At 34.5% G+C, this 18,395-nt stretch overlaps 1 protein-coding gene across 2 annotated transcripts in view; it reads right to left on the reverse strand.

Moving 5' to 3' along the window:
• The window catches only part of TTC28 (tetratricopeptide repeat domain 28), a 624,117-nt gene that overhangs the window by 589,703 nt on the left and 16,019 nt on the right, over positions 1–18,395 (reverse strand). For both annotated transcript variants that reach the window (XM_033097458.1, XM_033097459.1), the window contains exon 2: positions 1,960–2,238. In XM_033097458.1, coding sequence (XP_032953349.1) covers positions 1,960–2,238 — 279 coding nt within the window. The remainder of the gene's footprint in view (positions 1–1,959; positions 2,239–18,395) is intronic.

The raw sequence follows: 18,395 nt of genomic DNA on the forward strand, positions 1-18,395 counted from the left end.
AAAGTATACATGAATAAAAGACTCTCTATCCAATCTCTGGAGCCCTTGAATCTTTATATATAGAGAGAAACTGGAAGGTATGTTTTCCCACATCAAACTACGCAACAATAACATTTCAGAGAAAGATTTCAGAAAGGCAAAGGATTATAATGAAAAAGTCAGTTAGAAAAGACAAAATTAAAGGAAAAAACTGATGAAGTTTCACCACACATATCTTTATGACAAGAAAGTATAAGTGAACCTTCTTTTACATAATCAGTATACTCCTAGAAAAATAAGTATAAAATCAAGTTTTTATAAAATGAAACTTTTTTATGTAGTGGAAACTTCTTTATAGATTAATTATATTATGAATCATTTTGTATAGGAAGACCCTTTCGTGACTTCAATAATAAACCCTAATTTATATTTTATATAATTCTAAATATTCTTAAGTTAGCTGCTTAAAATCAAATATGGAGCTGAATAGTAACGCAAATTGTAAATATACAATAACTTCACTTATAAGGGAAAAAAATGAGAGATTAAAACTTGATAAAAATTATCCTAAAAGGTTAATTTTCATCTACAGTCACCAAAGTTCACCTTTTTCAGCTTTATGTGTGTGTGTAAAAATCACAAGAGGTTGACAAAAAAAAAGTGCAAATGACATTTAAAAACTGAAAAAGATAAAAGTTTAAAGATATTCACAAATATATGAAGGGTACAAATGATTCCAAAAAGGAGATACTTAATTTGAAAATTAGGCTCTCTATGTTTATCAGGCTCTTTGCATCAACCATACGCCTTTAAAAAAAAAAGAAAAGAAAAAAAGACACATGCCAAGTCATGCTAGAATAATTTACTAATTTGAACCTTTAAAAAAAAAATCACAATCATAGTTATCCTATACCAAACACCTACTATGTATAAGTAACAAACTATCTAACTCTTAAATAACCTTACAAGATAAGTATTATTATACCATTTATCTTAGCCCCAAGAGGTCCAAGAGATTTACTCAAAGCCATATTGTCATTAACAGAAGAGAAAAAATTTGAACCTAGGTCTGTCCTTTGAAAACAGCATTCTAACTCCCAAATGTTGTCATATAACAATTTTTAAAAGAGATTTTGTTTCATTTATAATAATTATAGTTATGAAAGAAATCTTTTAGGGAATTACAGAATACTAAACAATTCTTGAGGTAACAGCAATACTGGAAATTCCACTGAATGAGGCCAAAAATAGCTGCCAGAGTTGAAGTATAAAGTAATATGACTGTGACATATTATTAAACAGTAAGAATCTTTTTTAAATCTCTAAGAAATATCCATTAACATTTGTTAACCCAACAGAAAGCCAAGAATAGGATCAAATGGTTTTGCATTCAATAAAAAATACCTCAAACACTTCAGTCACATCTTAAACTGTTTCTAAAATACATTGGGGGTTAGGCAGTGAATAGACACACTGAAAATAAAATATACGAGTATACAAAACAAAGATAACTCAATCCTCAAATTATTCAAGGGAATACAGATTATTACAATGACTTATTAGAAAAAACGTTTCTCTAATTAAATACCATTCTGAAAAAGAGGTATTGACAGGGAATAAAATTAGTTATTTTAAATTGAAGGAAAGAAACATGATCATCATACTCTATCTAAAACATCTGTGCAAAAAAGACATCCAATATCTATCTAAGTAATTAGAATGTGTCTTATCAAGAACCTGAGTGAAAAAAATTCAAATCTCAAACATAGAGGAAAAGAATTAAACTTGGACATGCAAAGCCTATTTCCAAAGCATAAAAAAAGGAAGCGATTCACTAGTGTACCTGTTCAATGAAGCCATTCTACATTTTGCCAAAGTACAGACTATTAAAATATTAATAACTGCACTGGGTCAATAAAATGTTACATTAAAATAAGAAATCAGCACAAAAGATTCTAAGAAAGTAAATGAAATTTCTACCTTAGGCCATTTGGGATTGAGAAGTCGAGCTTTGATTGCATCATCCAGTGCCTTGTCATACTGCTGGATTTTCATGTATGCTGCAGATCTATTGCTGTATAAGATGCAATTCTGAGGGTCAACAGCCAGGGCTTCGTTGTACAGAACAATAGCTGTGTGGAAATCTCCATCATGACAGGCCTGGTTACTTTGACGAACTTTCTCAACAAATTCAGCTTTGCTCAGCACTGGACCATCAGGACTTCTCTGGCCAATAGTCTTAGCACCAAAGAGAGGAATCTACAAACAGAGAAAATTTATGAGGCAAAGTATGGATAATCCAGAGGGGTTCCTTGTCTGAATTTCAAGAGAACACAAACATTGTTCATGGTCTACTTTATATGGTAGTTAACTTTTGTGTCCTGTGATAAAAGTGAACTGGCATCTCAAACTGCTTAACCAAAGAGCTGGGAGGACTATGGGGTGAAACTGGGCCCCTTGTTAACTCTCTAGTCCTGACTTCCTGTTAAAACTTTGTGGTAACTTCCAGGGGAAGGATGCTAATAAATAGCCATCTTGGAATTGGGGCTTTTTGCTCCTTCATGTGGGCAGGCAGTCAGGAGTGTGTATTCGCACACTCCTGGGGTGACCCTGTTTCTTTTTTCTTTTCCCAAATAAACCGTTCTTTTGGTGGATTTCTGCAGAGTTGTTTTTTGCCAGTCAATACCTGAAAAACAATAAACTTTCTGGGAAGCAGCCAACATAATGGCTTAAGTGTCTATGTATACAAGTATATGTATGTGTGTGTTTACATGTATATACATGTAGTCATAAACTTACATATTTATATTTACACATGCATACATTTTTTATTGAATTAATGAATAAATGCAAAAAGGTACTCAAGCTTTTCCTTGACAATTTAAAGTTATACTAAGAGAAGGACCAAAATACAAACCTATATGGATAATATGATCTCAACTATGTTAAGATGGTGGAACTTAATAATGAAAGGAACAAGATCAAAATATATTAACTAGGCTAAGTTATCTTTGAATATAAGATTGTAGATTGTTTTTATTTTCTTAAAATTTTTTGTCTAAAAATTAGGCAATGAGTATATGTAAGTTTTAAAATAAAAATAAACTTAATAAATTTTAATGTACCAATGAATCTTTTCAGATTGGCAAATTTGGGACTGTAATTTGGCACCTATCATGGAATTTCAAATACAAACACCAATTTTTGGAGATCACCAAAAAGAAAAAAAAAACTACCTGAAATTATGTCTTAGCAATTTAAGACCTGTTTTGATGTTGATTTTTCCAAATCATTAAGTTTTCTATGACTTTATAGCAGTGACCTTAAAACTAAAGGAAGGGGAGGGACGGGGCGGACGGTTGGCTCAGTTGGTTAGAGCACGAGCTCTGGGCAACAGGGCTGACGGTTCAATTCCCACGTGGGCCAGCAAGCTGTACCCTTTGCAACTAAAATGAAGTCAATGAGCTGCCGCTTAGCTCTTGGGTGGCCAGATGGCTCAGTTGGTTGGAGCGTGAGCTCTCAACCACAAGGCTGCCAGTTCGACTCCTGCAAGGGATAGTGGGCTGCGCCCCCTGCAACTAACAACAGCAACTGGACCTGGAGCTGAGCTGCGCCCTCCACAACTAAGAGTGAATGGACAACTTGACTTGGAAAAGTCCTGAAGTACACACTGTTCCCCAATAAAGTCCTGTTCCCCTTCCCCAATAAAAATCTCAATAAAAATCTTAAAAAAAAAAAAAATTTAAAGGGAGAGAATCAGTCAAATATTATTCTCTTTTTTGTTTTTTATTGGGGAATATTGGGGGACAGCGTGTTTCTCAAGGGCCCATCAGCTCCAAGTCCAGTCACCGTTTTCAATCTTTAGTTGCAGGGGGCACAGCCCACCATCCCATGTAGGAATTGAACCAGCAACCTTGTTGAGAAGCTGCACTCTAACCAACTGAGCTATCCGGCCACCCCTCCAGGAGCTCAGAGGCAGCTTGTTGTCTTCAATCTGGTTGTGGAGGGCACAGCTCACTGGTCCATGTGGGAATCGAACTGGCAACCCTGTCGTTCAGAGCCCGCGCTCTAACCAACTGAGCCATCAGGCCATCTTTATTCATTTGTAAAACAGGAAAATTATGAACTGCAATAGCATCCCAAAGGAAGAAACTTAAGACAGCAGTATCAAGAGAGACAGTCTGCAATTCTAAGCAGGCTTACCCTAAGTGAAACTAAAACAAGAGTGTAATTTTCTTCCTTAATGTCCTTTAAAACTCAGTCCAGTCCCTCCATTCAAAAAAGGACAGATCTACCATGTTTCCCCAAAAATAAGACCTAGCCAGACAATTAGCTCTAATGCATCTGATATATTATATTATATTATATTATATTATATTATATTATATTACATTATACCAGGTCTTATAGTAAAATAAGACCAGGTCTTATATTATTTTTTGCTCCAAAAGACACATTAGAGCTGCCTGTCCGGCTAGGTCTTATTTTCGGGGAAACAGTAATATGTAACACACCAAGAGTACTTTTGTAACCACTATTTTGAAACCACTATTTTTCCTCTGTTTACAGGGATATCATGTCCTAGATTTCTTGAAACATTAAAATATCCTAAAAGTTTCAAATATCAGTGTCCAAGTTTATCCCTCAACTTCCTCATACTGGAAGTGGCTAACCAATAATGTATTCCCGTTGGTTGTTTTTTTTTTTCAGATTATGATCATGAAGCATACTGCTTGAAAGTGAATGGACTATGTAACATTAACCAACAAAAAATATTTCCCGGAACAGCCCTGGTTTTTAATTATTTTATCCATATCATCAAACCAATGTGTAAGACACTGACAATGTATAAGACTAATTTCATTTTGGAAAATACAGTCAATGTGACAATAATGAAGGGTAGTACTAGCCATAAATTATAGAAACAAATACTACATTTAAAAATTCAGGAGTACAACATAAAAATAGTAATAACAGCCTTTAAAAGTAAATGATTAGGTTCATATATGGCCCAAAAGTGAAAAAGACATGATCCTACTATTACAGCATTCCCTACTTCTCAGAGTAATAATTTTGGTTCAATGCCAACACAGAAAAGAATCAAATTAAGAAAAGAAAGGCTGTTATCTCCATCTATAGTAACATAAACTAACATTTCCCATAATATTTTCTATAGAACTCCCAGGTCCTCAGGATACTGGGATGAACAAAGTTAAAATAAGTTTCTTCTTTAGTGGAAGACCTCTCAGATCTTTTATTGTACACACTGTAAATGTGAGAGGGGAGATACCTACATTATGAGATCAAAGGACTTTTTGGTAGAGTACATAACTAGACCAGAAATTGCTTGAAACACTGATGTAAAAACTATCAAATAAGGCCTCCGAGAGCACAAAAAAACACTACGCAAAAGTTAGTGCTAGTGCAGAAAAGACTATAACTACTAGAGAACTCCAACACCATCATCACCACCAACTGTCCACAAATTTAAGAGAAACATGCACTCTAGCAAGTGTACACAGAAGCTTCTAACTTGTCAAAATATGCCTGTGTCTACTCAGCTGGTTACAATATGGTCCGTAGGAGGCTAAGAAATAGTAATTTTTGTGTATGGTTAAACAAATTTCCCTAGTCCTTCTCTATTCTCTTTGTAGTTGATAAACTTGGAATAACAGAGAAAAGACTTTTGCACGTATTTCTCAGTTCACACCTATAGTACTTGGAACAACTGGCCATATTACACTCAGAGACTATTAGAGTGAACAGTACTACCTAAGGAGATAAAGACAAATTTCTGAATTACTCATTTAATTAAACTATTATATTCTTTCTTCCCTCAAATATTTCATATATGTACAGTTTATAGGTTTCAACATATATTAACATTGTTGATATTTTCCTCTGACCCTGTGACAAACATCTCAAAAGGGTAGAGGGAGTGTCAATAACATATGGACCAAACAAGCTCAGAATATTCAGCCACATATAATTACTAAACATAGTTCCAGCCTTGTTATAAAATTTGGTTATTCAAATGATATAGAAAAATACTTATCATCTATTATATTAAAAAATTATAGGTAAACCAAAGAATTAAATGTTTAAAATAAAATTATAAAATTACTAAAATGAAACAGAATCTTTAGCATATAAACTGAGGTTTTGTATAAACACAAAACCTAAAAACATAATGAAAGACTTATAAATTTGACAATATAAATATTTTAAATATCTATATAAAAAATAAATTTAAAAAAGCAAAAAGATGAGTAACAAATCAGTAAAATAAACTATTTGTAACATGATAAAAGGTTAATTTTATTATATATATAAAAATATCCTGCAAATCAATAAGAAAAAAACAATCCAATGGAAAAAATGAACAAAGAATACGCACAGACAGATCACAAGAAAGGAAATCCATATGGCTTTTAAGCATATTTTTAAAATGTGTGACTTCAGTTATTTTAAAATAAAATTAAACCTCAAGATCTCATTTTTCACTTCCCGTACTAATAAAACTTACCGGTACACTTTAATGGTAAGGCAATAAAAACAGTTACACTCATACATTGTTGTTGAGAGTACAAACTGATAGAATTTCTTTATAGAACAATTTAGGGATATCTATAAAAATGTAAAAGGTATATATCCTTTGAAATCTAGAAATGTTTTCCACTTCTGGCAATTTACGTACAGATACATTTACCTATGTAAACGAAGTCACGTATAGAAGGATATTCATAACAGTATCATTTGTATTAGCATGATTAGAAATAACCTACATGTTAGACAACAGAAAATAGAAAAATTAGTTTTAACAGATCCATATAATTGATACTACAAATCTAGCCAAAAGAATGAGTCAGGGTAGCATTTGAGATCTTGCTCCCCCACATACGTCATCAGTTTGACTCAAATAAACTCATAAAAATTCTCTAAAAAAAAGAAAAAGAAAAGAATGGGGGAGATTTTGCATAGTGATATGGAAAAAGAAAAAAATCAAGACGCAGAACAGATATGTACAATACATTATCTTCAATGAAAAAGGGGGAAGGAAATAATGCATACATGTACACATACTTACATGCTTAAGTATACGAGGTATGATCAAACAATGTGGTAAATATTTCAATAAAAAAAAATTTATTCCAGTAAAAGACACATTGCCATTAATCCCCCTCAAAATACTCCCCTCACTTCGAACACACTTATCCCAACATTCTTGCCACTTTCTGAAGCAGTTCTGGAAGTCCTCTTTCATGACTGTCTTTAGTTGTGCTGTCATGGCTGCCTCAATGTCCTGAATTGATTCAAAACATTTTCCTTTCATGGTCATTTTGACTTTGGGGAAGAGCCAGAAGTCGCACGGTGCCAGATCCGGTGAATAAGGTGGATGAGGACACACCATAATGTTTTTATTTGACAGAAACTGCCGTACCAGAAGCGATGTGTGACACAGAATGTTGTCATGACAGAGGATAAAGACACTCAAGAAAGAACACTTCCAGAACTACTTCAGAAAGTGGCAAGAATGATGGGATAAGAGTGTTTGAAGCAAGGGGGAGTATTTTGAGGAGGATTAATGGAAATGTGTCTCTTAGTGTAACAATTTTTTTATTTAAATATTCACTGTTATGTTTTGTTTTTTATCACACCTCTTATATGGGTTAATCATGCCAGAAACAATATATAAAAAAGTAGAATAACAGCCTCAAAAGATACTTGTTTGAGGACTAGAAAGTGGTGATAGGAAAGAGACCAACTTTTCAATTTTGTACTATTTGATATTTTACATATGCATATGCCAGGGATGCCAAAAAAATGTATACACATTTTAAGACCTGTTATCTTAAAATGTTAAGAGATGTTATCTTAAAATGTGTATACATGTTTTTGGCACCCATTGTTTTGGCACCCTCTGTATATAACCAACTTTTTATCAAAATACGAAAAAAGAAATCATTCTGAAAACACAGCATAGCTTACTTTTATATATCAGAGCACACATAGTTGTAGAATCTGTTTGCTTTCTATGGGTGACCGGCTGAGAAAACAAAAGGGAGTTAAAAACCAGCCTTTGCGGGGCCGGCCCGGTGGCTCAGGCGGTTAGAGCTCCATGCTCCTAACTCCGAAGGCTGCCTGTTCGATTCCCCCATGGCCCAGTGGGCTCTCAATCACAAGGTTGCCGGTTCAACTCCTCGAGTCCCGCAAGGGATGGTGGGCTGTGCCCCCTGCAACTAGCAACGGCAATTGCATCTGGAGCTGAGCTGTGCCCTCCACAACTAAGACTGAAATGACAACAACTTGAAGCTGAACAGCACCCTCCACAACTAATCCACAACTAAGATTGAAAGGACAACAACTTGACTTGGAAAAAAAAGGTCCTGGAAGTACACACTGTTCCCCAATAAAAAAAAAAAGTCCTGTTCCCTTCCCCAATTAAAAAAAAAAAACAGCCTTTGCAACCTGTCCCATAGCTGCATAAGCCTACAGGAAGGGGGCTACCACTTTCTAAATCTCACAAAGTCACTCTCCACTCACCAAGCTATTCTTATGTCTAGAGAGTACGACCTTTTTGAATTCACACAAAGGCCCCAAATACAGAAGCAAAGGCTATATATTAGTTGTGTATTTTAAAAACAAATAAAATAGACAAGACAAAATTTCACCAGAGAATTGATCATATAATAAAGAATTCAATGTACATTCCAAAACTAAAATATATAATACCTGAAATTAAGAACTTTGCGCATGGGTTTATAAGATTTGACACAACAAATGACAGGATTAATAAACTGGAAAAAAAAGTCCATAAAAAATACCCAAAATGAAATATATCCAAAAAGAAAAAGAAAAGGGGAAAAAAAGGTCGGTATGTAAGAGACATGAGGAACATGTTCAAGAGGTCTAACACACATATAATTGGAATCCCAGAAGGACAGAGAAGGGAATAGAAGCAATCTTTGAATACCTTGTGACCAAGAATTTTCTAAAACTGATGAAAGACATCAACTCATAGAATACTGAACCCATTGCTTCAAGAATTTCACCCAACCCCAAGATACCACAAGAAAAATCTACACCTACACACATCATAGTCAAACTGCTCAAAACCAAAAACAGAGAAAAATGTTAAAACTGACGGGGGAAAAATAAGACCCATTACTTTCAAAAGAGTTACAAGCAGTGAACTCAATAGCAATGACAGGAGCTTAAATAGTAGCTAACTTAAAATTCTGTACCCAGAGAAAATATTATTCAAAGATGAAGTTGAAATAGAGACCATCATACATGGCTGGTGGAATTTAAGATGGTACAGCCACTGTGGAAAACACTTTGGCAGGTCCTCAAAAGTTAAACATAGAGTGATTATCATACGACCCAGCAATTCCACTCCTAGAAATCTACCCAAATGAACTGAAAATGTATGTACACACAACAAATTGTACACAAATGTTCATAGCACCTTTATTTATAATAGCCAAAAAGTGAAAACAACCCAAATGTCTATCAAATAATGCATGATAAAACAAAATGTGACAAAGCCATACAATGGAACCATAAAGAGGAATAAAGTATTGACACACATAAGAACATGAACCTTTAAAACACTATGTTAAGTAAAATAAGCTAAACACAAACGGCCATAAATTGTATAATTCCATTTATTTTAAATGTCCATACTAGGCAAACTCACTGAGACAGAAAGTAAATTAATGGTTGCCAAAGGCTAAAGGTAGGGGGAAATGGGAAGTGACACCTCACAAATAGTGGATTTCTTTTGAGGGTGATGGAAATGTTGTGGAATTAGATAGTAATGATGGTCGTGAATAAAGTAAAAAACACTGAATTGTACACTTTAAAATGGTGAAAATTTTATGGTATATTAATTATATCTCAATATGGTATATTAATTATATCTCAATTTTTTTTAAATGTAAAATAAATATTTGTTCAAACAAACAAAAACTGAGGGAATTCATCAACAGCAGGCCTACACTGAAAGAAATACTGAAGGAAAATGATCTTAGACAGAAAGATGGAAATGTAGTAAGGAAGGAATAATACTGGAAAGGGTAAATATAAAAGAACGTTATCTATACAAAATATATACTGTGATGTCTTGTGAAGTTTAAGATATATATACATATGTACCACAAAATATAGGATGTAATAAATGGAGCTAAATTCCCTAAAGAGGTTTTTCTCAAATCTTTATGTGTGTGTGTGTGTGTGTGTGTGTGTGTGTGTATACGTATATATATACGTATATATGTGTATATATTACACACGTATATATATACATATATGTGTGTGTGTGTGTGTGTGTATATATATATATATATACATATATATATAAATCAACTGAAAATCTTGTTAAAAATGCAGATTCTGATTCACTAGGTTTAGGATGGGGCCTGAGATTCTGCCTTTCTAACAAGCTCCTGATGTATTGATATTGTTGGCCTACATACCACACTTTAAGTATCAAGGTTCCAGCAAAATCAGGTAAGTAATGAAAATATTAATTTTATTAGACCATATTAAGTCAAAGATGCATGCCATAATCACTACGGGAATCATAAATGAAGAGTAAAAAGCTGTTTAACTAACAAGTTAATAGAAAAATAATAAAATAAAAATTTTTGATTAAGCCAAAAAGTAGAAAAAAAGAAACATTAAAACAAGTGGGCAATAAATTTAAGAACTAAAAGTCCTAGAAGAAAACAAAGGAAACAGGTTAGGAAAAGATTTCTTAGCTAGAACGCAATAAGATGATCTACCATATACTAAGCAGTCTCATCGGGATAAAATCTGTACATAGTGAATAACAGTAAAAGCAGCTTGCCAAGAAAACCCTGGCTCCATCAGTAACAAGCAGACTCAAGCAGTTCTTTATGTCTTGTAAAGCCCTATGCTTCTGGGGGTTGGGGGGGGGATCTTCCTCACCAGGCCAGTGATCATACCAGTGATCCCCAACAGAGATCCTCTAGATCATGGGTATCCAAACTGCGGCCTGCAGGCCAACTGCGGCTCACAATCCATTGTTAATTGGCCCGCAGCAAATCCAAAAAATATAGTTTACTTAAATAAACCAGGTGAGGCAATACGTACTTCACCTCGAGTGGCCCGGCTGTTTGTGTATTTTACCGCATATGGCCCTTGGTGAAAACCGTTGAAAAAAGTTTGGACACCCCTGCTCTAGATCAAAGAGGGACAAATCAGAAGACAGTAAGGAAATTGGCCATGCAAATAGATAAGGAACTGGGTATCTAGAGAAAACAAAATAAAAGCAGTAAGGGCCAGACATGTTTGAGGAACAACAAAAAGACCAGTGTAGATGAGGGTAGGATAGAAAGTAAAGGCATTTAAGGTCATACGGGTAACTAGGGTGCAAACCGTTTAGAGCTGCACTATCCAATACAGTAGCCACCAGCAATATGTGGCTACTTAAATTTTTATTTTACTTTATTAAAATTAAGGATTCAGTTCCATGAATGCACCAGCCACACTGCAAATGCTCAGCAGATTATACATGTAGCTAGTAGCTACCAAATTGAACAATGTAGATATAGAATATTTCCATCTTCAAAAGTTTCATTGGGCAGAGCTAGTTTAGAGCTTTGTTGGCTAGAATAAAGATACTTAGAGAAACTAATACAAGAGTCTAAGAAAAAACTAGATACACCATGAGAGGTCATCGGCTCTCAACACTAAAGCAGAGTTGCCATTTATCCTTACAATAAATTGCCAATCCTTAGGTCAATTAAGTGAACAGTTCCCAACTCTTCCTTCACATGATCTTAATAAGCATCCTTGAAAAGGTATTCCATTGTCCAACAATTTGGGGAAAATTAATATAAATAATTTGGGGGAAATTCTTCACATCTTTGAAAATTTCACTTTTTAAGATTTGAAATCTCTTTTAGCTGACTCTAGAACAACAGTTACCAATACTTTAAAATACTTTGGAAGAAAACAGATCTGGTTACTGTAAGCTTTCTTCAGAACCTTTAATTTGCCAATGTATATTGTGAGTTTCCAAGAAAAAGACAGAATATACGTTTTTCCAAATAAGAATTATTATTGTAATCATTGAGCACTTCTGTGCTTTACATATGTTAACTTATTTAATATTCACAAAACCCTATGAAGTAGAAACTATTATTTCCCCATTTTTAGATTAAAAATCAAGGCACAAAAAGGTTAAATAACTTGACTAAGAAAAAGGAAGGATGATAAACTAATGAGCAGTGGAACTATGTTTCAAACCCAGGAGGTCTGGCTCTGGAGTCCATAATCTTATCATGATCAAAAATTATGGTGAATGTTTAAGTAAAAATTTATTACAGTAAAAGACACATTGGCATTAATCCTCCTCAAAATACTCCTGCTCGCTTCGAATACACGTATCCCATCGTTCTTGCCACTTTCTGAAGCAGTTCTGGAAGTCGTCTTTTGTGAATGTCTTTAGTTGCGCTGTCATGGCTGCCTCGATGTCCTGAATCAATTCAAAACATTTACCTCTCATGTTCATTTTGACTTTGGGGAAAAGCCAGAAGCTGCACAGTTCCAGATCCAGTGAATAAGGTAGATGAGGACACACTGTAATGTTTTTCTTTGACAGAAATTTCCATATACCAGAAGCAATGTGTGGCACAGAGCGTTGTCATAATGGAGGATGACTTAGGACACACTTTAAAACATACCTTCTCTCCACTTAGCTCACACCTGACTGACTGCACTGAACAAGGTGAAACTTGTCAGACACTGTTACTAAGGTTTGACGTGCTGCTTCCTGTATTGAAGATCCCTGCCTTTCCATTGGATAAAACTCAGCAGCAGCATTCACCGTCTTTTTTATCACACTTCACATACTTCCTCTCAGAATTATTTGAAAACAAATAGTATTTTATTCACCTCCCATAATATTTTATTCACCTCACTAACATCTTGCAGAACTTTGTCCCTACAGTTTGGGAAATGCTAAAAGACTACTTAGTATCTAGGCCTGTCTCTTTCTTGCAGCCTCAATAAACCATGCTAGAATTATCTCCAAAATTATTTTGCTTGTTTAAAAACATTCCAGTCCCTAGTTTTTAAATTTTGTAACCTGTGAGGTTTGTTTTGTTTTCTGTTTTAAGAAAGGCTAGATGAGTCAGCTCCAAACTGTATTTACTTGTTAGTTCCCAGTTTCATGCCAGTGAATAACAGAATCTATACTACAAACCATTCAATAAAAATTCTGATTTGGAGATTTACAACATAAATCTGATATTCATAAGCTTATATTTCTACTCTGCTCTATTCACTTGAGATGGTTATAAATAAGTAAATACCATTTTATTAGGTAAACAACTCCCTTCTTTTAAAGCTAATATGGAAAACAGTTTGACTTGCTTAGTCATAACAATACACAAGGTCAGAATTAATTATTAAAATTTCAAATTCAACCAACTTACAAATACATGTAACTTAAATATTTAACATGTAAGCATGAATAATTTATATTATCACATGCCAATAAATTTTAAAAGCATTATTTTTCAGCAATTATGACAAATAGAAATTCCTGAGGCTATTTCTGGTCTCTGAATTCATTGGCACTTTCACATTCTTCTTTTTTGATAGGCATTTTGTGAGAGGTGAACCAGTGAATAAAAACCACTACATGACCTTGTTCCTGTTAAAAGAGTCATTTTTGTAAAAATAAAATCATGACTCTCATACAAATGTATAATGAATATACATCAAAGACTTTATGGAACGCATTAATGAGTGACCCAGTAAAATATTACAACCAATTCAGGGCAGAATTCAAAGTACTAAACATTTATAGACAATCAGAAACACTACAATGAATTTCTAAATAGATGCAAACTGGCTTTTCAGGGGACGAGGAGAGTGGTATCAATTACCTCTCACCCTGGAAAGAACATTTGCAATATCTCTGGACAAGAGTAATTTGCACGGCTATCAGTTATCTACAATGCACACGGCTATAAGGTTGTTCAAAGATAATAAAAGGCACACACTTCATAGAGTCAGATAACCCAGAAGCAAACACTGCATCCCAGACCATCTAATTTTCCATTGAAAACACCCCGTAATCTTTTTCCAAGTCCATTTCAAGACTTTTACAATTTTTCCTGACAGTCCCAAAGTGAAGTATATTAGAATGCAGGAAAAGGAACTTTTATTGAAATAACTATGATCAAAAGAAGCCTGCCATGAGATAATTAGAAGGAAAGGGTGCCACAAATAAAAACAGTCAACCCAGCAGGAACATAAAAATGCATAATTAATAAAAATGTAATTCTCTGTGTACTCACATCATTTAGGGAGAGTGAAACCTAGGTCAAAGCATAGAAGTACAGGATTCTGAACTTCACAGTCACCAATAATACTCTTACAAAACCTGTATTTCAGTCCAATGTAAGAGTCATGGCTGGCAGGAATAATTGTTGATGACCAGACAAGTAAGTGTTCTCTGAGCTTTTAAACAGGATTATATTCTAACCCATTCTCTCACCTCCATCTTTTTTAAATTAATTCTTAGAATTTGAAAGCACTTTTCGAAGACCTAGATCAGGGCTCAGCAAACTTCAGTGTATGTGTGAAATCTGGCCTGTGGCTTGTTTTTGGAAATAAAGTTTTATTGGAACAGAACCACACCCATTTATTTATACATTGTCTATGGCTCCTTTTGCACTACTGTGTTTCCCCAAAAATAAGACCTAAACAGAAAATAAGTCCTAACATGATTTTTCAGGATGACATTCCCTGAACATAAGCCCTAGTGCGTCTTTTGGAGCAAAAATTAATATAAGATCAGGTCTTATTTTCGGGGAAACACGGTATATTGGTAGAGTTTAGTAATTGCAACGCAGACTGTATAGCACAGAAGGCCTAAAGTATTTACTATCTGGTCCTTTATAGAAAAAGTTTGCAAACTTCTGATCTAGATCGATTACTGCCAATACTTTCTAGTTTCCTGACCTCTTTTGAGCATCAGAATCTTTTTCTAATCTCTTAATTGTACATTTTGAAACTGCTAATGAGAAAATACAAACAAATAGCAAAGGCTACTCTGAATTCAGTATTGCCTTTAAATACATGTATATTTCATGAATCAAAACAGTACCTATTAGGTCTGACAATTAAGTTCGCAAATTTGTTGCAATGATGTTGCTAACCTTTTCTGTTATCAGAGGGATTATTCATTATGAACTTGTACCAACTGAACAAACAGTGAACCAAGTTTACTATTTGGAAGTGCTGAAAAGACTGCATGAAAAAATTAGAGGAAAACGACCTAAACTTTTCGCCAAGAATTCATGGCTCTTGTATCACAACAATGCACCAGCTCACACGGTACTGTCTGTGAGGGAGTTTTTAGCCAGTAAACAAATAACTGTATTGGAATATCCTCCCTACTCACCTGATCTGTCCCCAATGACTTCTTTCTTTACCCAAAGATAAAGGAAATACTGAAAGGAAGACATTTTGATGACATCCAGGACATCAAGGGTAATATAAAGACCGCTCTGATGGCCATTCCAGAAAAAGAGTCCCAAAATTGCTTTGAAGGGTGGACGAGGCGCTGGCATCACCGCATAGCTTCCCAAGGGGAGTACTTTGAAGGTGACTATAATGACATTCAGCAATGAGTTACATAGCACTTTGTCTAGGATGAGTTCGCGAACTTAATTGTCAGACCCTGTATATATATTTTGAAAACAGAAGCTTGTATGTAAACCAGTTATTGTATTTACTCTGTCTTGAAAAGTCTTTGTGTACATGTGAACTGAACCATGGACATCCCTTGGAGTCCACAAAACAGTAGGAGCAGTGATCTGGTAGAGGTTTCCTTGCTACCGAAAATAAAAGTTTATGCTGGTTAATCAATTTTGCTATCTAACTGTCAAAAATAATGTCTTGATAGCAACTATTCTATTGTTTTTCCCAGACATATTTCAAAATATAATAAGTTTATATTCAAATCTCAATTATCTTGGTCTATTTATTTATTTAAGGGAACATTTTATAATAATCTGACTTGGAAATTTCAAAGGGAAGTTATGTTGCTCAGAACTAAAAGTTCATAGAAACATTTGTGAGATTTAGTTCTATAGTTGATCGATGTCTGTTTAGAAATTTTTTGGAGCAAAAATTTTTTAGCCATGTTTTACACTGCAAACCTTTGAGAATATCATTTGTTCTGAGCTGAAACAGACAAATCTTTCTTCAGAAAATACTAGTTTTGACTGCAGGTACTCCCTCAATCTGTTCCGTAGGCCAGGATAGTCCTTCAATCAGATGAAGCACCAAGTTAAGCATCTCGATATTGCAAAAAAGGAAACTGACAGCAACTTTACCACTTGCCCATTTGATGCCCTACGGGTGTACCACAGAATACCTACATTACAAGCCCTCATCAGAAAATACAACTTCCTACCGTGTTTCCCTGAAAATAAGACCTAACCGGACAATCAGCTCTAATGTGTCTTTTGGAGCAAAAATTAATATAAGACTGGGTATTATATTATACTAGACCTGGTATTATATTATATTGTATTATATTATATTTCATATTATATAATATACCCGGTCTTATATTATATTATATAAGACCCGGTCTTATATTATATTATATAAGACCCGGTCTTATATTATATTATATAAGACCCGGTCTTATTTTACTGTAAGACCGGGTCTTATATAATATTTTACTTATTTTACTATATTTTACTATATTAATCTTTACTTATTTTACTTATTTACTATACTAATTTTTGCTCCACAAGACGCATTAGAGCTGACTGTCCAGCTAGGTCTTATTTTCGGGGAAACACGGTATTATTTGTTGTCCAGAAAGGTTTTTCATTAGTCTAAATCTTCCTCCCTAAAACTTCCAACCATTGGTCTGAGTTTTGTGCCCTAAAACAACATTTAAAGTGTTCTGCCTTCAGATATTGTACACAGTTCCCACATCTCTTGTATGTTGCTACAGCATTTGTAGTTGAGGATTGTTGTGTGCTGATCTTCTTGTCCTTGCAACATTTACTTTTCACTTGGGAGAAAGAGCAAGGAAGAGGAGTTAATCAGAGTATCTGCTCATTTCTATTTGATAAGCTGTACTTCTTCCACCACTTCATTTAAAAGCCCATGTGCCCTCAGGAACTTGTTAGAACTAAAAAGCAGCAATCTAGTAAACCCTTAATTTGACTATGTACACCCAAGCCAGTTTCGGCCTTCCCAGAACTGAGACCCTGCTAAAGTCCTGGTCAGGAACTGCTCAGGGGTGACTGCTCAGGGGCTTAAAAAAAAACATTTATGCCTAGTCCTTCCTTTCCCTTCCCTCACTGTGAGGTGTTTTCTTAGCACATCCTTTAAGAAGACAAATTATCACAAATCTATCACTTCAACAACCATTCCCAGTGAGTGGACCAGTAAATCTTTAGGTGAGGGGTAGGAAATGTTTTCTCTCTAAAAACCTTAAATTCAGTCAAATGTTCATCACATGGCCTAGTCACTTTTTAGGATGTTCTCTAGTTAACTAATATGTTCCTCTAAAAATATGGTTTTTTAAACTGGACTCAGACTCAGAACTGCGGAGAACCAACAGCAGCTTTCTAATATTATAACACTATTTTCATTAATAAGTACTAAGACTATTTTCATTAGCTTCTTAGTGATCGAACATATTTAGATCATGTTGAACTTAAAGATCACCAAAAACTTTTCCCACAAACTATGGATAAGTAAGGTTTGTTCATCTGTATTTAATCTAAATGCAGAACCTCATTTATAATTGATGAATTTTGCCGTGATTTATCAACATATTCAACTACTGGGCACATACTGTATGCCAGACATTTACAAAGAAAAAAAGGAAAGAAGGAAGGAAGGAAGGAAAGAAGGAGGGAGGGAGGGAGGGAAAGAGGGAGGGAGGGAGGGAGAGAGAGAGAGAGAGAGAGAGAGAGAGAAAGAAAAACAAAGAAAAGAAAACACATGATCCTTGCTCTTGTCAAGATCACAGAATATCTTGGTTTCATCTTATTGTTCTAGTACATCAATTTCTCTGTGAATCTTAATTTTTCCAGTGTATTATTTGTGAAAACTCTCATGCCTTCATCCAGGATACAATATTATTAAATAAGACTAGATTTTTTAAAAATAGAGTCCTGTGTTTTGGTACAGACTTCCCGCAGGTTTCTATCAACTCTCTGATTATCTAATTCGACAACTTTATTATCATTAAATCTACAAGATTCATGTTGTCCATAAGATTATCATGGGATACTTCATAAAATTATTTAGGAAAATCAAAATACACTATGTTATCTTAGAATCATCCTTTTTCTAAAAAAAAAGGTAATGAGAGAAGTTTTTTAAGTGAACCTATGTTG

The sequence above is a fragment of the Rhinolophus ferrumequinum genome, chromosome 25, assembly GCF_004115265.2.
Source record: "Rhinolophus ferrumequinum isolate MPI-CBG mRhiFer1 chromosome 25, mRhiFer1_v1.p, whole genome shotgun sequence".
In the NCBI taxonomy this organism is placed as follows: domain Eukaryota; kingdom Metazoa; phylum Chordata; class Mammalia; order Chiroptera; family Rhinolophidae; genus Rhinolophus; species Rhinolophus ferrumequinum.